This window comes from Manihot esculenta, chromosome 14 (assembly GCF_001659605.2).
Source record: "Manihot esculenta cultivar AM560-2 chromosome 14, M.esculenta_v8, whole genome shotgun sequence".
NCBI lineage: Eukaryota > Viridiplantae > Streptophyta > Magnoliopsida > Malpighiales > Euphorbiaceae > Manihot > Manihot esculenta.
This window is the reverse complement of record NC_035174.2, coordinates 20,274,183-20,294,774: the sequence shown is the minus strand read 5'-3', so window position 1 is coordinate 20,294,774 and position 20,592 is coordinate 20,274,183. Positions and strand designations below refer to the sequence as shown.

At 32.7% G+C, this 20,592-nt stretch overlaps 3 protein-coding genes across 3 annotated transcripts; 2 read left to right on the top strand and 1 right to left on the bottom strand.

Annotated features, from left to right (window-relative positions):
• The first annotated feature begins 3,319 nt into the window (after positions 1 to 3,319).
• Positions 3,320 to 5,482, top strand: LOC110630744. The gene is made up of 3 exons (XM_021778303.2): positions 3,320 to 3,546; positions 3,645 to 3,818; positions 5,055 to 5,482. Exons 1-3 carry the CDS (start codon positions 3,413 to 3,415, stop codon positions 5,293 to 5,295), a joined length of 549 nt encoding a protein of 182 aa, XP_021633995.1. The 5' UTR covers positions 3,320 to 3,412; the 3' UTR covers positions 5,296 to 5,482.
• Positions 5,483 to 6,821: 1,339 nt separating this feature from the next.
• On the bottom strand, positions 6,822 to 10,399 carry LOC110630918 (nifU-like protein 3, chloroplastic). Its single transcript, XM_021778565.2, has 4 exons — positions 10,033 to 10,399; positions 9,825 to 9,942; positions 8,426 to 8,724; positions 6,822 to 7,285 (listed from the first exon to the last, which is right to left on the bottom strand). The coding sequence occupies exons 1-4, from the start codon at positions 10,087 to 10,089 to the stop codon at positions 7,094 to 7,096; spliced, it is 666 nt and encodes a 221-aa protein (XP_021634257.1). The 5' UTR covers positions 10,090 to 10,399; the 3' UTR covers positions 6,822 to 7,093.
• Positions 10,400 to 17,654: 7,255 nt separating this feature from the next.
• Positions 17,655 to 19,230, top strand: LOC122721799. The gene is made up of 6 exons (XM_043950723.1): positions 17,655 to 17,911; positions 18,143 to 18,205; positions 18,375 to 18,463; positions 18,574 to 18,693; positions 18,932 to 18,947; positions 19,080 to 19,230. Exons 1-6 carry the CDS (start codon positions 17,655 to 17,657, stop codon positions 19,228 to 19,230), a joined length of 696 nt encoding a protein of 231 aa, XP_043806658.1.
• The last annotated feature ends 1,362 nt before the right edge of the window (positions 19,231 to 20,592 follow it).

The following is a 20,592-nucleotide window of genomic DNA, read 5'->3' as shown; positions in this document are numbered from 1 at the left end:
TGGAGCTTTTCCCATCTTGTCATAGAGTTCTTGCACTTGATCCATAGGATTCTGCGTCAGTTGGTATTAGAATTGAAAGTTAAGATAAATTCTGATTTATTTTAGTTTAAGGTTTTAAATTTGAGTTTTCTTACATTTTTTATTTTTGAGGTTTTGGTCTTGTACTAATTTAATTTATTTAGGGTCAACTTATTTGAGTATTTGTTAATTTAATTTTAATTGTTAAATTAGTTAAATTTCGTTCTTATCGATTCGATAAAAAAAAAGAAAATTAAAAGAAAGCATAAGAAAGAGAATAAAAAAAAGAAGAAAGAAAATCAAAAAGAAAAAGAAAGAAAGAAAGAAGAAAGAGAATTCTTTATGTATATTGGAGGAATCATTCTTCTTATTGGAATCATTCTCCTTATTTGATTTGTTTTCCTTTTCCTAATTGAATTAGAACTTGAGGTTTCTTGTGCAAAAAATAAAATTCTTCATTTGCCCTAAATTTTCGAATTCTATTGTTTTAGGGGCCGTTTGGATTGACTTTCTCTTATTTTAATTAATTTGATGTCATATTTAATCACCCACTTACTTGTACATGTTTAAAGTTTTAAACAAATTTTTTTGACACAAAATAATTAATTTGGCTTTAAAAATTAATTATACATGAGAATTCTTATTTAATTCAAGTATTTTTGCTTTATTGCTTTGTTGGACAAAAATATTTTAGGTTTCATATTTGATTTGTTTTGTACTAATTCAAATTCTTATATTTTAATATAAATTGTCTATTTCTCAGTTTTTGTTTTTTTTTTTTTTTAATATTGCCATTTTTGTTTCCTTTATATTGTTAGGATATTATTTGATTATAATTATACTCTAAATTAATATAATCAAGTATTACATAATCTTATTTTTATGCTACCATCCATTTTGTATTGTATTTTTTTTGTAGTGTGTTTGAATTTATTTTTCTTTGTTATGATTTTAATTTTTATTTTTAAATATTTTTTTGAATTGATTGATTGGTCTAAATTTTAAAGTTCAATTGAAAAAATTATAAAGGGGTAAAAGAGTGCAAATACGGAAGGGAATGCTTTGCTATTAACTTTTTTTTTTTTGTTTTGTGCTTAACTATGAATTTAAGTAAGTATGAAAATAATAAAAAAAATTGAAATAAAAATTAAGGAGAGTATTTTTCTCTTGTATTTAATTTTGTAATAAATAATTTTAAAAATTATATTTAGTATTGCAGAAAACGAAGAAATTCCGGATGCTCATAGGTGTTTATATAAAACGCGAATTCTTGAAGGATCTGGAAAATACTATTGGCTATTCTAACTAAATAACAAATTACACTAATGTATATAAACTAATTCTCCAGCTCAGATTGATTCTTGTAGGTGTGCACGTGGTTTGTAGCTGAGGACTTTTTTCTTTGCCTCTGCACACCGTTTTACCAGAATTGCTGCTACGTCGTTTTTTTTTTGCCTTTGTACACACTTTACTATCTTCTCCGGTTCATTTCATAGCCTTTGTACACACCATTACTATCTTCTCCGGTTCATTTCATAATTAGTATTTTTAAGATTAAATTCCTTTATAGTCACTAACTATAGTAATTATTTATAGTTTTATTAATTTTTTTTATTTATAAATTCATCTATTATTAATTTTTTCTTCTTTCTAAAAGCATAGAGTGATATAAAGAGAAAATAATACAGAAAGCATATGAGATGAAAAAATAAATGAGATATGAATTACAACTAATTATTAAATTAAAGGATAAAAAGTATAAATAATTATAATATTAAAAAATTAAATAATAATTTAATTTTAAAAATTAGCCATAAAATAAATGAAATGAGCTAAGTATGTGTAAAAGCATAATGAGGATTTGGTTTTAACTGAGAAAAAAAAAACCGAGAAAACCGAAGTAATGTAAGGTTCTTCATTTCAAATCCACGCCAATTTCCCTATTGCTCCGACTCCCAGCCATTTCTCTCTCTTTATCCTCCTCCTCCTCATTCTTTTTCTTCTCTGGAAATCTTCTTTGTTCCTTCTTCTTCTGATGGTTGTCCCGATCTATTGATTCTTTCCTGAAGGCAACTGAAGCAAGAGTCGGTCTTGCTTTAAGGCGGTAGATGTCGCAGATTTATGGTCAGTCAATCATGCATGTCACTGTTCCTTCTCTTTCTAGTAGACTCTCGATTCTTGCTTCAATGAGGTAGATTCCACATTTCTTTCCCTCCAAGTTCTGGATTCCCTGTGGGATTGTGGATGCGTTTCGATGTTCTTGTGGCTGTGCTTCGATCTTCTAGCTTTTCCTTTTGATGTTTTGGCTACTGGCCATTGAATGTACATTCGGCATTTGTTGAATTTGAGTTGTATATGAATGAAATTTGGGTTTCTTGTATATTTTGAATCTAAGCTGTATGTGTCGAGTCCATGTTGTAAATGGCTTTTTGGTTTGTTGCTGGATTGATTTAATAAATCATGGTATCTTTAAATATAATATTAATAGCTTCATTTTATATAAAAATAAAATATTTTATAAATTATAAATTACATAAAATTTATTTATACATAATTTTTACAAATTATAGTGTATTTATTAAATAAGAAAAATAGTGATAAATAGAAAAGAATATGAAAGATTATTATATTTTATTTAGAATATAAATAAAATTTTTTAATTTAAAAATAAATTTAATTAAATTCTTATATTTCTTTTCATGGTTAAATTAAGTTCACTTTAAAATTTTAAATCAATTAAATTCATATATTTTTATTAAAATAATTTCTCATAAAATTCTAACAATTTTAATAAGATTTACTTTTAATTTAAAATCAATTATCATAAGAATTCAAGAAAATTGAATTATTATATTATTAATTTTATTAAATATAAAAATTTAAAAAATAATAATTTAATTTTTTGGAATTTGACAAAAAGAATTTCTATGTAAAGTAAAATGAGGTTACTTCTTATATTAAAATATGTTTTAAAATTTTACCTAAATACTCTAAAAATGAGGCCACTTTTAAAAAGTTAAAAATTCTGCCAAAACGGGGCCTTAGAATCTTACGGGATTAAGAACTTTTTGCTTGGATTGGTTTATATTTATGGATTTGATTTGGTTCGGTCTAGAATTTCAGGCCATTCGATTTTGTTCAAGTTTTCGATTTCGTTTCGTTTCCGAATTGAACCGATATATTTCTCTCCCCTTCTCCAGTTCTGTTTGGGATTCTTGAAACTTCGATCCAGCCACTATGGTTGCACCGCGTGGCCAAATTCCAATCAGGAAGTGGATAAACCCATGCACTATTATGAGATCCAGAACCTCAAGAAATGAAAAATCTCGAGTACTCTCTGGCCAAAACTGCAAATAAACCACGGACAGAAGCAGCGTAACGTAGCTCCACTAACATGTCCTTAGCATCATTCCAGCAAAGCTTCCTCACCAACGCCCTCACCCCATTAATCCTAAAGCCCAAAACAAGATTGGCAGTCTCCACCATCTCATGTAGGCTCTCTCAAGATGACCATAATGATTCTTGCAGGTAATTGAGAGTTGATTGTGTTAGTTTTTTGGATTCTTTAATGAAGTGTTTTTCTCTTCTATATGGGATTGTTTCTTACTGAACTGAATTTTTGGAAGGTCAAAGAGTGAGAACAAACTGGCAAAGCTAGCAATTGTGACACTGGCAGCTGGGGTGCTTGCACTTGGGTCTGTTGATGATGCATCAGCTGCTAAATCTGGTGGTAGAGTCGGTGGACAAGCATTCAGATCATCAGCTCCTAGGTCATCACCTAGAATCAATAGTAACTCAAGGTATATCACATTTTTTTAATTGCATTTATTCAGTGATTGTTTTCTTCAAGGCATGAGCTCCTAGGTCTCCACTTAGAATCAATTTTAACTTTTTGTATGATTAGAGTTGCTTATGTGTGATTATTTCTCAAAGTAAATAAAGGATTTACCTTGTGAGAAAGCTTCCATTTGATTAAAGAAAATGTTTTTACTTGGAAAGTAGAAACAGGTGCAAATTTTGATGTCAATAACAAATTATGTAGATCATACAATTAGAGAATGCGAGAAGGGAGATAATCCCTTATATGGGAAAATTTCTGGTTTTGCTGCAGAAAATACAATGATATTAAGAGACTAAGTTGGTGCAACCTTTACTTGTTTGTTGTGCCCTATGTGGTATCTGTGAGACTTGTTACGCGGGCACTAGATTATGATCTCATTGTAGTTCTAGTGGTAGACCAGAATTGAGAATACATCACTCAAAACTCAAATTTTTAACTTTTGTTGTTGGTTTTGGATGAGATTTAGGATTTCTACATCACTGTATAAAAAGGTTATTGCAGTATTCTTATAGAATCTTTACTTAGCTAGGTGCCTTTGGTCCTCAAGTGGAAGTACAATGGACGGGAAATAATAGAAAAACTATTTGTTGTCAGCATTCAACTTTGGCATATGGGTTTCAGTGTTTTTTTTCTTTAATATTTTTTTTCATCTTAGCTTATGATTAGCGTACCCACTATTGCATATTTGATTGGATTGATACGCTTTTGTCATTTCTAGCCATTGGTGCAGTTGCATTGGATGCCATGCCGAGTTATTTCTTGCTGCTGAGATTTAGTTGTGTAGCTTGCATTCTTTTGTGTGGTAAGAGTTGTTTAAATGTGATTATTTTATAATTAAGAAAGGATTTGCCCTGTGGGAAAGCTTCCACTCGACTGAAGAAAATGTTTAACTTGGAAAATGAGAAACAGGTGCAACTTTTGATGTAACTGGTGCAGTACAACTGCAATATCCTGCAAAAGTTATGCCTTTTATGGAAATGAGATTAGAGCTCCCTGTTTTCTAGTAAAAACATCAAGAGAATCCAACCAATACTTCATTTTAGTCTTGTCTGTACCAATGTGATGAGGCAGTACTCTTCTACCCTTTCCTCTTCGTATTATTTTAGCCTGGATTACAACTCTTTGTTAAGCACTTTACCATTAAGATGGCAAATATTGTGTTGCTCTAATTTGGTCCCTTTATTTATTTTGGTAGGACCAACATATATGTGAATCCGCCAGTTGCACCACCTTTAGTTGGTGGATATGGGTACGGGTATGGCGTTCCATTCTATGGTGGCTGGGGCTGGTCGCCATTTTCATTCTTTGCACCAGGTCCTAGTGTTGCCATTGTTGGTGGTGGATTTGAAACCTTGGCACTTTTTATGTTTCTTGGTGCTGTTGCTGCTGTGATCAGGAGATTCATTGGATCAAGAAATGAAGATGACTACGAGTGATCAGAATATTCACTGGATCAAGAAATGAAGACAACTACAAGCGATCAGAAAAACTTTATGATGTTTTGATAAAAGAAATAGAAATGTACAATATTTTAAGTGACATTAAGCAGGCCGTTATTGTAATTCAGAAGATTTCTATGACATACCATGTGATATAAGGATGCCAAGAGACAGACTTTCATCACTTTTCACCATTGCAGTATTTGATCCTTTTTTACATTTTATGATTAACTGATACTGAGAAAATGAAGAGAGAAAATTTGTCATAACAAATACTTTCGTACTCAACCTTTGATGTATCAGATAAGAGAAGGCAGAAGATATTCTGTTAAGATTATCAGAAATTTCTAGTCAATAGCGATGCGGTGCATGGAGTAATTTCCCATTTATTAATTAATGAAAGACACAAAATTAAGATTGAAAATCTCTATCTCTTGGACAAATATTGATCAATCTGTTCCTGCAGTGTATTTCATAAACTGCTGATCTTTATCAGCAGCGTTATCAGGCAGTCTTTAATGCCAGAGAATGACATGCCTTACTTTTTATTATCGAAGTCCCTAAGATTTTTTAAAAAATTCACTAATTTATTTTTATCTCAAAATTACTCAATTAAAATGTTTTTAAAATTTTTATAAAATCAAGCTATTTTATCTTTTTATGGAAGAAATCGATAATAAACCTGTTTAAATTTTTGTCATGTAAACTAAATAATAGATATAATTAAAATTACAAAAACAAAAAGGAAGCTTATCAAGTAGCTGATAAGTTAGCTAATTTGGCTATTCAAGCTCATAAGGGGATTTATGTTCTTATCTCTCCTTCTCCTTAAGTTGTGTAACTGCTAGCTTCGGATATGCAGGGTATAATTGTTTCTAGGCTAATTCGTTGTAATCTATAAGTCTTGTTCACGGGTCTAGTAATTTTTCATTTCCTTCCCCTCTTTCCGTATTCTCACTCTTTCCGTGCAATGCAAATGGAATATTAAAACTATCAACCTTTGCGATAATAGTTAATCTTAAATTTGGATCAGGCCTTATTCACCCCAAAAGCTAGCTCAAAGGGGAGGAGTATCTATGGCCCGTATGAGGGGCACATTACCCATTTTCACAATCGATGTGGATTCAACACACCCCACGTCCAGAATTTGTACTGTTGCGTGGCACATTTATGGGGCGCCCAACATCGGATGGGAGGCTCTGATACCAAGTTAAATTTGGACCAGACCTAACTCACCCCAAAAGCTAGCTCAAAGAGGAGGATTGCGTATTCCTCATATAAGGGGCACATTTGTTGAATCCCACATTGGTTGTGGAAAGGGGTAATGTGCAACTTATATGACCTTATATGAGCCATAGGCACTCATCCCCTTTGAGCTAGCTTTTAGAATGAGTTAGGCCTGATCCAAATTTAACATGATATCAGAGTCTCCCTATCCGATGTTGGGCGCCCTATGGCGTGATTTAGGCCTGACCCAAATTTAACAGTTAATATAATAAAGTACTTCGTCTAATCCAGAATAATTACATCACCACAAATAAATGATCTCCTTCTAATAGTTATATAAAAATTCCATCAAATACCATTCCCAGGAAAGTTTTCAACAAATATGAAATTATTTCATCAACTGAGGCATAATAACAAGTACTATATTCTATCAGGACTCAAACAATTTTCCAGGTTAGAAATTTATCTTACAGCCAAAATCAAACTCTTCAATAAAGAATATGAATACTCTTAACATAAGATTCTATAGCTTTCTATTTTTCCTTTCATAATTCTCACCATTCCTTTGTCAATCTATCAGCTGTACAGCTGCAATGGCAGGTATCTTATCTCTCAACTTTTGTATCAGAGCAACTCGAACAGTCATAACTTCAGCTGCAGGCCCACTGAGCCTAACCTTGACGACATAATCATTGATTTGAACAAGTTCAAGAACTCCACCTCCTGTCCCAGCCAGGTATGGTCTAATCTCAGCAAGAACCTGAAAGCTATGAATTTCAGGATTTAATTGGTACGACATGCATCTTCCAGCTTAAATACATAATACTCTGTTATATTGCTCCATGGAGGAAACTAACAGATCAAAATTAATTGAGATTTTTAGCAATGTAATGTGTGTTCATAATCGAGGTTCCTCAAAAAGAAAACAAGAAACTCTATGTTAAAGAAAATTACCAAAGATGTTTTCACTCTACAGGTCATATTTCTTATTACTCCCAATCATTGCATTTTCCTATCAAATGTTCTGAAACCAAAATTAACTGGCACATTTGATACTTGGGAGAACTTAAATTTAGTTTCTATAGTTTAGTGAAATTGACACATTAATTCTTGTATTTCTAAAAGCTAGCTATTTAGTCCTTGTAATTTTAAAAAATTAACAAATTAGTAATTGCCATGAGAAATACAGTTAGGATTCTTTTATTTTATTCACAATTTAGTCTCTATAGTTTCTTACCTTCTAATAATTTAGCGCCTGTAGTTTAATACATAGAACAAATTAGCCCTACAAGGGTGGCTTAACTGTATTTGTAGGATAGTAACTCATTTATTGGTTTTTAAAAGATCACAGGGACTAAATAGCTGGTTTTTAAGAATGTAGGGAATAATATGTAGGTTTTACTAGTTTACTCTCAATATTTTACATGATTCTTAGATTCCAGTGTACTAATGGCATGCAACAAACAAACAGATACGGGGATTCAACACTAAGAGAATATTTTGGACAAAATGTTGAAACTTCGGATTCAATAGTTTGCTGCAAGCAGCCACATAAGGAATGATTCTGTGATGATTCACATCAAATATATTCTCTAATCTCTATGTCTAAACTTGGAATTTAGACTGCAACTGCACTTTCTAACAACATAACCAAAAGCATGAAACTAAAACTTCCTGACAAAATGTGGAAACTTCAGGTTCAGGTGCAGTAGTTTTTTATAGGCAGCCACAAAATGAAGGATATTGTAATCATTCTTATCAAATGCAATTTCCAATTAATCTCTATATCTAAACTCAGAATACAAGACCTTAATCATTATCAAGTGTATTTTTCACTCTAAACGTCCAACGTAAGCAGTGCCAAATGACTCGAAATAAGAATAACACTACTTTTTGTTACCTTTTCAACATTTTCCTCATTTAGCTCCAGTCCTGTTTCAGTATCCACAATCTGCTCCACAGACATGATTTCTGGTATTTTATCCCGTAGCCGAGTTTCGATTCCCATCTTTAGTGTCATTGTAGAACTTGGACATGATCCACATGCTCCTTGTAGCTTTAACACTACAACAAGACCATCTATCTCATGTAAAACTACATTGCCTCCATCAGCCATCAAGCCAGGCCGAACCTCATCCAAAACCTTCTCAACATTTTCTTCAGTTAATGGAAGGACACAACTTGGTGAAACCACAAGTCCTTCAAATTATATAAACAACACAACAGTTACAATCTCAATCAAATTTTTGCACTTAAATTTCAATCATATATATGCTATTATAAGCTTAGATTATGAGAAAATTGAGGAAATAAACAGTAAGTGTTTGTACCTGTGCTTTGTTTATATATATTTGTGTTCAATAATATCCTAGAACATCTTAAAATTCTTGAGAGAGTACTCTGTCATTTAACATGGGATCATTATAAAAAATCATATGATCGGATCCTAAGTGGGATGTTATCATATTTAGATCATGTCTATCAAAGTAGATTTTAGGTTATCATCTCACTTCTTAAAACTAAGCAAACTTTCAGTATGGTTTATTTTGTAAGAAAATAATTCAAATAAATTATTGCAAAATCATACATGATTTTAATTTTCTTTTAAAATAAATTTTTTTAAAATTAAAACGAATTTAGTTCTTTCATTTCAAATAAGAGAATTGTTAGAAAAATGCCGGACGGAAGGTAAAGCAAGTAAATTCACTTGAATTTAGGCTCCATTTGCTTCAATTTTTTGCCCTTTATTTTTTTTTAATTCCTGAAAGTTACTTTTTCCAATTTATTTTAGCAAGAGAAAAGATAGCAAGAAAGTATTAATGATAAGTATATGAATTGTGCTTCAAGTAAGAAAAGAAAATTTGAGAAAAAGAAAACATTTATAACAAGAAATTCATTTTTCTTTTCATGAAACGTAATTTTTTTGCTTTTTTCGGTTCGCTTCCAAACCAGCAAAAGAGAAGCTAATCAAAGAAAGCCTTAGATGATGCAAATGAATATAAAAAAGCAAAGAACACTGCAATGAAGTTCCACTAGCACTGCTGCAGCCATTAACTCTTTTTTCTTTTTTCAAATCATTTAAATTAATATTTTTACAAATTTAGTCCCCACAGAAATTTAAGCAAGAATTTCTCAACAACATGATTTCCCATGAAACAATACAGTGAAAATTTCATATCAGAAAACCAGCAACCCAATAAAGCATAAAGAATTAACTGGTCAATATACAGATTCATAATCAATAAATCCATTTGGATTTACTCGAAGTAGACCAAGAAAAGCAATTACATCACAATTACCTGCAAATTTCCTTGGATTTGGGTTAAGCTTGAAGGAGAAAAAGTGTCTGCTATGAAATTGTCCCCTAAGGAAAGCACTCTTCCTTGAAGAAAATCCACAAGAGCCCAAAATTTGATTCTACTCAGAAACATAGAAATATGAAAATCAGAATACAGCAATCAGCCTAAAGATTTTTCCCATTATTTAACATAAAAGAAAAAGTATTACCTTGAAAAGTGGGAAATGGTGGGTTCTTCTGGATAAAGACAGAGAAGGGTTCAACATTGGAGTAGCTAGATGATAATGCAATTTCTTCAAAGATTCAGTACACTGAAACAACTGTTGAATGTTGCTGCTAAAGGCAATCAATTTCCATTTGGATTAGACAGTATTGGCAGCAAAAATCAATGCCAGATTCTCAGTGAGAGATGTTAGTATGGCGTCTCAAGCTTTAACCTGATTGTTTCTGTTTTTAAATTTGTTTTTCTGGTCATTGTGGGAACGGTAATGGGGAGATTTTGGATTGGCTAAGAATGGTGAAGATAGAAGAAATTTGGCAGAGCTTGTGGATAGAAAGCTGAGAAAGGAATGGTGCCACGTGGGATTTCTGGTACTTTTGGTGGTAAGTTTTTTTTCTTTAAATGGGCTTTTTATTCGTTTGTTTTGGGCTGGCATTAACCAAGCCATCTTATGCCGCTTAAATAGGTTATAATTGAAAAATCAAAGCAATCGATTTTTTTTTTTTAATTTACAGCTATATTTGTTGATTTTTTTAGTTGTGTGGAATATAATGTAAAGTTTAGGGGTGAGCATTCGGTCGGTTCAATTTAAAATCAAACCGAACTGAATAAACTGAAAATCAAAATTTTAGTGTTTATGAAAATCGAACCGAACCGATTTTGATTAGAAACCGAATCGAACTGAACCGGTCTGATTCGATTCGATTCGGTTCGGTTTAATCGGTTTCGATTTTTAATAATTTTTTTATTTTTTATACTTTATTTTTAATATTTTAAAATTTAATTAAAATATTTTAATTTTAATATGATTTAATTTCTCTATATTATTGAAAAAATATATTATTATCACTAATTGGTTCGGTTCGGTTTTTTTAATTTTTTTTTTATCAAAATCGAACTGAACCGAAATAATCGAAATTTCTGAAATTAAAAATCGAACCGAACCGAACCGAAATATATAAAAAACTGAACTAAAATTTTAAATCGATTCGATTCGATCAGTTTTTTCGATTTGAACCGAATACTCCTCGCCCGTCGTAAAGTTTATAAAATTGATAGTACGTGAAAAGAATAAAAGTATAAATTGAAAATATTAAAAAGGACGTCCAAAACTTACAAATTAAATATATATATATTTTTTATAATATGAGAAAGGAAAAACACTCAAATTCACTTAAATATTTTTATAATTTTATTGCTGAGATTGTTTTAATTTTATTAATCAGTTTAAAATAATATTGAAAGAGATTGTTTTAATTTTAAAAACTATTATTATAATTTTAATATTATTTAAAATATTTTAAAAATTAAATAAAATATTTAAAATAATTATTACATCATATAATTTAAATATTTTTATAGTTTTATTGATGAGATTATTTTAATAAATAATTTTAGTTAAAACTCTACGAGAATTGAAATTAATAAAAAATAATAATTTTATTAGATAGTAATACCATTTGAAAATAAAGTTGTGTTGTGATTGGCTAAATCTGCAAGAAAGAGAAAGTGAGGTGGTGGGTGTTCATGACAACAACTCCGACGCTCAAATCAGTAAACTTGAAGAGAAGGACGAGAGAATAAAATTACTTAGAACTTGAATAGTATAAGAGAATAGCGTACCTTTGGTTCTATGATCCTTCTCTTTTTATACCGTAAAAGGTAGGGATAAATACAGTATTTTCTGATAATCCGATGATGATGTGACGATTGCTTGATAAGGGATATTAGCAGCTAATAGGTTAGTGATCCCACAATTACAAGCGTAATGGGAATATGCTGGATTATGCCTAATAACGATAACTTTGTATCGAGATTCGTCCTATTCAGAGAAGGGCGAGTCTTGATTATGAATCAGGTGCTAAGGTATCCGGGTCTTCCTTTTCTTGGGCAGAACCGCGTTACTCACTTATCAAATAGTTGTCATGTGAACCTGTTCTGTGGTGACAACTTATGACTTACTTTTGATGATTGTTATGTAGTATCAGACGTTCCCCCGCTAGTCTTCGATTCTTCATGTTCGAAAGTAACGGTTTGTCTTTTTAGTTTGGGACACATGGCACAATTTGGCTGGTCTTTTACTGTTTGTATCGTTTTGTCTGCCTTTGGTCATGATGGTTGCTTTATTTCTCGAGTCATATTTAAAGGTTTGTCGGTTATTCCACTATATAAGAACCCTCCTTTCTCTTCTTTTTCTTACCATTGTCATTTGTGAAAGAAATGAATTGGGGTATTTTCTTTTTTTTTTCCTAAGGATAACTAGATTGGTGCGGAGGATAACATCATAGTCTACGAAAAGCAGCTGAATGCAGGTTTTCATAAAGGTACAAGCACATTGCTCAGCTCTGTGTATTGATCAAGGACTGCAACCAGTCCAATTATAATGGCTTTTCAATGCCACAATCTCTAGGAGGAGGGGTTGGATTGTGCAAGATTGATTATGAGGCAGGCTAAGAAAATAGTTGGAGAAACAGTCCCCTTCATGCAGTTTTTCCTAAACAAACTACATTTTCTCTGAGGATGAGGTCAAGCGAGAGGTTGAGGAGAACCCCGCCAACCAGGTCTCTGCTATGACATAATTTAGAAAATTTTGATATAATAGGGACTTGCGAGGGATACTGAAGTCCTTTCTTCCCTTGTGATATTTTGTAATGAAAATACATATTTTACATATTTATTATTAGATTTATTTTTATTTTGTGTGTGCTCTCATTACTACCAACAATTTAAATAATTAGCTAAGGGACTACCTCCCATCCAAACTATGAATCTGATGACCACCATTTTTTGTCCAAAAAAGGTAATGCACACCTTGCAAGGCTTAATGCTCAGTTAACCGTTATAAAATACTTTAGAGAATTTTTGCAAAACAGAATTAATATCTGGGTACGTGGCCTAAAAGACTTAAATATTTTTTTTATAATCCAAGGGAGAAAAATACCTAAATTTACTTAAATAAGAAACATATAAATTTACTTAAATATTTTTGTAGTTTTATTTAATGAGGTTGTTTTAATTTTATTAATGAATTTAAAATAATATTCAAAAGAGATTATTTTAATTTTTAAATTTATCATAATTTTAAATGTTACAGAATTAAATAATATTTTTACAGTTTTATTAATGAGATTGTTTAATAGATAATTTTAGTAAAATTTCATGTAAATTAGTTTTAACAAAAAATAATAAATTTTATTAGATAGATAATTCAATATTTTTTAAAAAATTTAATTTAAATTTTATTAATTAAATTAATTGCATAATTTATATAAATTTCAAACTCTTAACCTTTTTCTATTTAAATTCTTATATACAATTTTTTTTTTTATAAAAAAATGATATGAAAACTATAATGATTTCATAGAATTTTTTTTTCTTTTAATTAAGCAAGTTTTGTAAAAAGTATTAAAATATTTATAATAATATTAATAAAAAATAGCCTACTTTAATATTCTAAGAAAAGTAAAATTTTATAATATATTACCTTTAAAAATAAAATAAAATTATTTAATCAAATAGTAATTTAATTGAATTATTATTTATGATAAATCATATAATTTTTTATTATTTTTTAGTTTACAATAATTTATACTATATATTAAAGTGAGAATAGTAGTATATAATAAAATTATCTAAAATAATTATATTTATATTTATTATAAATTACTTTTATTTTAATTGATTAAAAAATAATAAATAAGTTTACGATTATTTCAAATTTTTAATTTAAAATTATTATAAAATATAATAAGATTTATCAATTATGATATTTATAATATGTAGGACAAATACTTTCTTCTGTATAGTTAATGGTAATATTACATTTTTGGTATAATGCATTGATGCGAAATTCAAGATCAATTTGTAATCAAAAATCCTGAACACATATTTAATATAGAACGAGGCAAAAATATCTTTGAGTTGTCAGCCATTTCGAGCGATAAAAAAGGGATTTCTTTTTTAGAGAAAAGAGATAAGAAACCGATTTTAATCCAAATGAACAAAAAGAATTCAACGGATCTTCCCAGCAGCGAAACCAATGATGTTGCTAAGACTGAAAGATGATGACGTGGCTGGAGTACAGTTGAGCTTCTGTGTTGCGATTGCCTAAACTTGTAAGGAAGAGAATGTGAGGTGGTGGGTGCCTACGGCAGCTACTCCGATACTCAAGTCAGAAAACTGAAGAAGATGGTGAATAAAGAACTTGAGGGTATTTGTGTGGGAGAATAGCGTACCTTGGTTTCTGGGATCGTTCTCCTTATATATTGTAAGAAGATGGAGATAAATATAGTATTTTCTAATAATTCGACGATGATGTGGCTAGCTTGCTGGTAAGAGATATTATCGGCTAATTGATCGAGAATCCCATGATCACAGGCGTAAAGGAGATCAGCTAAATTGTAACTAATAACGGTAACTTCCTTCTGAAGACTTGCCAAACGTTGAAAGGGCGAGTCTGTCCAGCCTGAGACTGACCTGTTCTAAGACCGGGTCTTTTCTCTTGACTCTGGGAATAATGGATGTTGTTGTCTTCATGAGGAGTCGGGCATCCATGTCTTCCTTTCTACGAGTGAGACCATTTATCAGCTTATCAAGTCCTTGTCACATGGCCCTGTCTTATGGTGATAGTTCACTACTTACTTTGGGAAATTCTCGTGTAGCATCAATAAGTACTAAACTTTTTAAATTTTTTTTATACAATTAAATTTGTTGATGCATAATTTTATATTTGATTAATATTTGAGTTCTTTAAATTTCTTATTCTAGAATTGAAAATAATGTATATTAATTAGTTGGATTTCTAATTCTCCTCTATAATTTTTTTTTTGTTTTATGATAATAGATTGTATATAAAATATTTTAATATTTGCACAACGTGCGGATAAACGACTAATTTAAAAATACTGCAACTTATTAGAGCATATCCAAAATACTATCAATTAATTATAAAAGGTAAGAATATCAATTTAAGTCGGTCTCTCATCATATAGTATGTTACAGAAACCTTCTGAATTACAATAATGCACCAACTCAGAATGTGTTATGGCCACTAAAAAATATATTGTACATCTCTATTTGTTTGATCGAACCATCAAAAAGTTTTCCTGGTCATAGCAGCAATAGCAACAGCAGCAAGAAGCATACAAATTGTCAAGGTTTCTAATCCACCTCCAACAATAGCAACACTAGGACCTGGTACAAAGAATGAAAATGGCTACCAGCCCCAGCCGCCATAGAATGGCATGTCGAAGCCCTATCCATATCACCAACTAATGATTGCAATATATGCTTGCTAACACATTTGATGATTTATCCAAGAAAATAAACTCTCTTCGTAACGACTCGGGAACCAGACTGCTACCGGCGCTAGGGTTCAGATCGATTTAAGGTCGCCGGAGCCCGTAGCAAGCCTACTATACATCCTGGTACACTTGATAAAATCTCATACATGATCACATAATATAACAAAAAGATAAACATTCCATGAACTAAAGCTCGACCTGTGCATGCATCAAAACTGAAAACATAAACCCATACTAGAGCCCTCATCAAATGCTCTAATATGGTAAACATTACATGCCTAAAGCTTAGTTTAAATATAACTCATACTTAAAACTTTTACATAAGAATCATATAAACAAGGATTACAAGGACAAAAACTAGGGCAAAGCACAATTCTACAACCATAAAATAATACATGTCCACATCTATACTATTACAAAGGGTTATATCAACAACTCAACCGACTTCTCCGAGCAAACCTGGGATTAGGGAAAAAGGATAAGCTACAAGAGCCTAGTGACCAGAACATAAAAACAGTTTAATAAACATATGATCGAATGAAATGCGTCACAATACAAATAATTCACATCAAGATGGATTTGTCACCAGTAACCCTCTACAAATTCCAATAGTTCTCGGCCTACGACGGGTGCTCCTCAGAACTTCCTCTTAAACATATCATAATATATCCATAATACCAGGAGCGTAGAATGGGCAAGTCCTGGTCTTTCCATATCCATCGTAACATATCATACTCGAGGGCTAGTGGGTCATCAAACATCCATCCACATCAACAGTAAATTATGCAATGCATCATATTCGTGATTTCTAATGCAAACAACCTAATATATATACATGACATTCGTGATACATGAGCATGCTTAAAAGTTTAATTTCTTTAAAATAATAGGTCAGTTTAGTCCTACTCACCTCTAGCCGACGCTCGCCTAACACTAGCTCAACTATCTCACTGCAGGTCTCTATGGTCTCCCAAGTCCGATCCTACACAGATGGACTCAAATGAGAGACCAAACATAACTTTTACAAAACTCTAAACGACTCCCCAAGAAACCCCTAGAAACATACCAGAACATGTATATAAAGGAAATAGAAAAAGGCTGAGCAGGGGACTTTCGGTGGCAAGTTCGGCGGCCGAAGGTCCCTTACAAATCTGAAAGTCAAGGACTTTCGAGGGCAGGTTCGCGGCCTAAACCCCTTCACAGATCCGAAAGTCAGTAACTTTTGGGGGTAGTTTAGGCAGCCAAAAGGCTGCCTCTATCTGCAAGTTCGGCGGCCGAACCTAGGTTCTCCAGTTCAGGCAGAACCCGATATTGCCCTATGCACACAGTCACCAAAAGCTTCGTTTCTCACACACAGCTAAAAGAACAACCATACATACTCAACACGCCTAAGGAGCATCTAAGACTTGGCTAATCCCCATCATGCATCAACAACAACACAAGAGGAAACATTCATCATCAACCCTAACCCAAACCCTAAACTTCAGATTTAACAATTTGCATGCATCAATAACTCTTAAACCCCTTTAAAACTTGCTGAAAACTTTTAGAAAATAGAAAAAAAGCAAAGATTCAAACTTACCGCTTTGAGACACAAAGGTGACAACAACCCAAACTTGGAGATGAGTGAAAACGATCTCTAGAGGTTTCCAAGGTTTAAAACTTTAGATTCAAACTCAAATCTAAAAAAACAAAACTCATGAATTCTCTGAGAGATTTGAAGGGATTTCAGCAAGAACATCAAAGGAAGGGCATGTACTTACCTCTACCCGAAAATGGAGAGGAAGCTCTCTCATTTTCAGGCTAAAGGCCTCTTATAGGTGGCTGGAGGAACCACCTTTGGCGGCCGAACCTAGGGATTCCTCTAAAACTCTTTTCTCTTTTATTTCCTTAACATAAATCCAATAATAAAACCAAATAAAAGTTTATTTTATGAAAATCTTATTTTACCCTTCTAAAGATTCCAGTTTTAAGATTCTGGATTCCGATGGAGATTCCGTCGGAAAGTGGGAATTCCGACGCCGGAGTTTAGCCGAGTATTACACTCTTGATTATTTTCACAAGTTTTTCACTAGTGTCCTGACTCCACAACTTGTCAACATGAAATGAAAAAATAAATTGAAAACTCATATGCTGTAGTTGAACGGTTTCCCTATCAGTTCCCTTCAAGTGTATTTTCACTTGAGAACCGAAGGCACATAGCTAGTCAACAAAGTATAGATTCTATAAGCAATACTGCAATAATCTTTTGTATACAGCGACATACTAATAAAAAAAATTCTTTCAAAACCAATTAAAGAAGTAACATATGGATTTTAAAAATTCAAGTTATAAGAGTTGTGTTCACAATTCTAAGGAGATGCAAAGGCAAGTTGACGAGCTTATGGAGAAGGGATTGGTGAGAGAGAGTTTAAGTCCATGTGATGTTCCTATGCTGCTTATTCCAAAGAAGGATAGCACTTGGCAAATGTGTGTTGATTGTAGAGCAGTTAACAAGATCACAGTGAAGTACAAGCATCCTATATTTCGGCTAGACGAAGCATTAGATGAGCTTTATGATGCCAGGTACTTTACTAAAATTGATATTATAAGTGGATATCATCAGATTAGGATGAAATCTAGTGATGAATGGAAAATTGCTTTTAAGACTAAGTATGGTTTGTATGAATAGTTAGTTATGCCTTTTGGTTTGTTGAATGCACCTAGTACATTTATGATACAGATGAACCATGTGTTGCGTGCATACTTGAAAAAATTTGTAGTTGTTTATTTTGATGATATCTTGATCTATATCAGGTCTCTTGATGAAGATATTGAGCATGTTATTTTGTTTTTGCAGGTTTTGGTGCAAGAAAGCTTGTATATTAAACTTAAGAAATGCACATTTTTGTATAGATAGACTTATTTTCCTTAGTTTTATTGTGAGTGCACAGGGAATTGAGGTAGATGAAGAGAAGGTGAAAGCTATAAAGGGGTGGCCTATTCCTAAATCTTTTTTAGATGTGAGGAGCTTTCATGGCCTTGCCAGCTTTTATGAGAGGTTTGTGCAGAATTTCTCTACTATTGTAGCACCACTCATAGAAATTATCAAGAAGTTGGGTTTAAGTAGGGAGAGGAGTAATAGAAAGCTTTTGACTGCTTAAAAAGGAAGTTAACATCCGCTTCTATATTATCTTTACCTAACTTTGATAAAAGTTTTGAAATTGAGTGTGATACTTCTGGCATAGGTATTGGAATTGTGTTGATGCAAGAGAATAAATCAATAGCCTATTTCGACGAGAAGTTGAATGTAGCACAAGTTGATGCAAGAGAAGAAATCAATAGCCTATTTCAACGAGAAGTTGAATGTAGCACAACTCAATTACTCAACCTACGATAAGGAGTTGTACGCCTTGGTGAGAGCACTGGACGTGTGGCAATACTATCTCCTGCCTAAGGAGTTTGTGATACATACGGATCATGAGTCCTTAAAGCACTTGAAGGGATAAGGCAAGTTGAATAAGAGGTATAGTAAGTGGGTTGAGTTTGTTGAACAATTTCCATATGTGATTAAGTATAAGCATGGAAAAGACAATGTGGTTGTAGATGCTTTGTCTAGGAGGTATGCTTTAATTAATGCTTTGAGTTCTACATAGTTTGGTTTTGAGCATGTTAAGGACTTGTACATTAATGATGCTGATTTCGATAATGCGCTTATGACTTGTGAGCATGGAGCTTTTAACTCTTTTTATAGGCATGATGGTTACTTATTTGAGGGTAAGAAATTGTGTGTGCCTAGATGCTCTATACGTGATTTGCTTGTGCTCGAATCTCATTGTGGGAGTTTGATGGGGCATTTTGGAGTACATAAGACTTATGACACTTTATTTGAGCATTTTTATTAGCCTTCTATGCGTAAAGATATTGAGAAAGTGTATACTTCTTGCATTGGATGTGTGTAACGACCCGAAAACTGGACCGCTACCGGCGTTAGGATTCAGATCAACTTAAGGTCGCCGGAACCCATAGCAAGCCTACTATACATCTTGTATACCTGTTAAAATCCCATACCTGATCATACATAATAACAAAAACTTAAACATTCTATGAAACCAAGCTCAACCTGTACATGTATCAAAACTGTAAACATAAAACCCATACTAGAGACCTCATCAAATGCTCTAGTATGGTAAACATCACATGCCTCAAGTTTGGTTCAAACATACCTCATAATTAAAACTTTTATATAAAGATCATGTTAACAGGGATTACAAGGACAAAAACTAGGGCAAAGCATAATTCTAATCCATTAAAATTTACATGTCCACACTATACTATTACATAACTTATACCATCTACTATGCCGACTCCCCTGCTATCCTTGATCATGCAAGCCTGGGGTTAGGGAAAAGGGATAAGCTACAAGAGCCTAGTGAACAGAACATAAAAACAGTTTAATAAACATATGCTCATATGAAATGCATCACAACACAAACAATTCACATCAAGATGGACTTGTCACCAGTAACCCTCTACATAATCCAATGTGTCCGGCCCTTGACGGAGCTTCTCAGGACTTTCGCTTAAACATAACATAACATATCCATAATGCTAGGGGCGTAGAATGGGCCTCACCTGGACTTTCCCTTACATATTGGCAGGGGCGTAGAATGGGCCTCACCTGGACTTCCGTACCGTATCATATCGTATTATCTCGAGGGCTAGTGGGTCATCCAATATCCATCCACATCAACAAGAAATTATGCAATGCATCATATTCGTGAATTCTAATGCAAATATCCTAATACATAAAACATGGTATTCGTGATGCATGAACATGATTAAAAAGTTTGATTACTTTAAAACCATAGATTAGTTTAGTTCTGCTTACCTCTGGCTGACGCTTGCCTAACAATGACGCAGCTAACTCATTGAAGGCCTCTACGATCTCCCAGGTCCGATCCTACATAGATGGATTCAAATGAGGGACTAAACATAACTATTACATGACTCTAAACAACTCTCCAAAAATTCCCCTTAAACATACTAGAACATGCACATAAAACAAGCAAAGGAAGGCTGGACAGGAGACTTTCGGCGGCAGGTTCGACGACCGAAGGTCCTTCACAGATCCAAAAGTCAGGGACTTTCGGAAGCAGGTTCGGCAGCCTAAACTCCACACAAATCCGAAAGTCAGTAACCTTCGGGGGCAGGTTCAGCGGCCTAAACCCCTTCACAGATCCGAAAGTCCATGCTTTCGGGGGCAG

What these genes read in the sequence shown, in the direction of transcription:
- LOC122721799 (XM_043950723.1), top strand. Translation starts at nt 17,655, where the DNA reads ATGGATTTTAAAAATTCAAGTTATAAGAGTTGTGTTCACAATTCTAAG. An exon ending in GTTTTGGTGCAAGAAAGCTT is followed by an intron (nt 18,206 to 18,374) that starts GTATATTAAACT and finishes TGGCCTTGCCAG; the next exon opens with CTTTTATGAGAGGTTTGTGC. An exon ending in GGGTTTAAGTAGGGAGAGGA is followed by an intron (nt 18,464 to 18,573) that starts GTAATAGAAAGC and finishes CTTCTGGCATAG; the next exon opens with GTATTGGAATTGTGTTGATG.
- LOC110630744 (XM_021778303.2), top strand. Translation starts at nt 3,413, where the DNA reads ATGTCCTTAGCATCATTCCAGCAAAGCTTCCTCACCAACGCCCTCACC. An exon ending in GACCATAATGATTCTTGCAG is followed by an intron (nt 3,547 to 3,644) that starts GTAATTGAGAGT and finishes AATTTTTGGAAG; the next exon opens with GTCAAAGAGTGAGAACAAAC. An exon ending in AGAATCAATAGTAACTCAAG is followed by an intron (nt 3,819 to 5,054) that starts GTATATCACATT and finishes TTATTTTGGTAG; the next exon opens with GACCAACATATATGTGAATC.
- LOC110630918 (XM_021778565.2), bottom strand. Translation starts at nt 10,089, where the DNA reads ATGTTGAACCCTTCTCTGTCTTTATCCAGAAGAACCCACCATTTCCCA. An exon ending in ACCATTTCCCACTTTTCAAG is followed by an intron (nt 9,943 to 10,032) that starts GTAATACTTTTT and finishes GTTTCTGAGTAG; the next exon opens with AATCAAATTTTGGGCTCTTG. An exon ending in AAATCCAAGGAAATTTGCAG is followed by an intron (nt 8,725 to 9,824) that starts GTAATTGTGATG and finishes TATAATTTGAAG; the next exon opens with GACTTGTGGTTTCACCAAGT.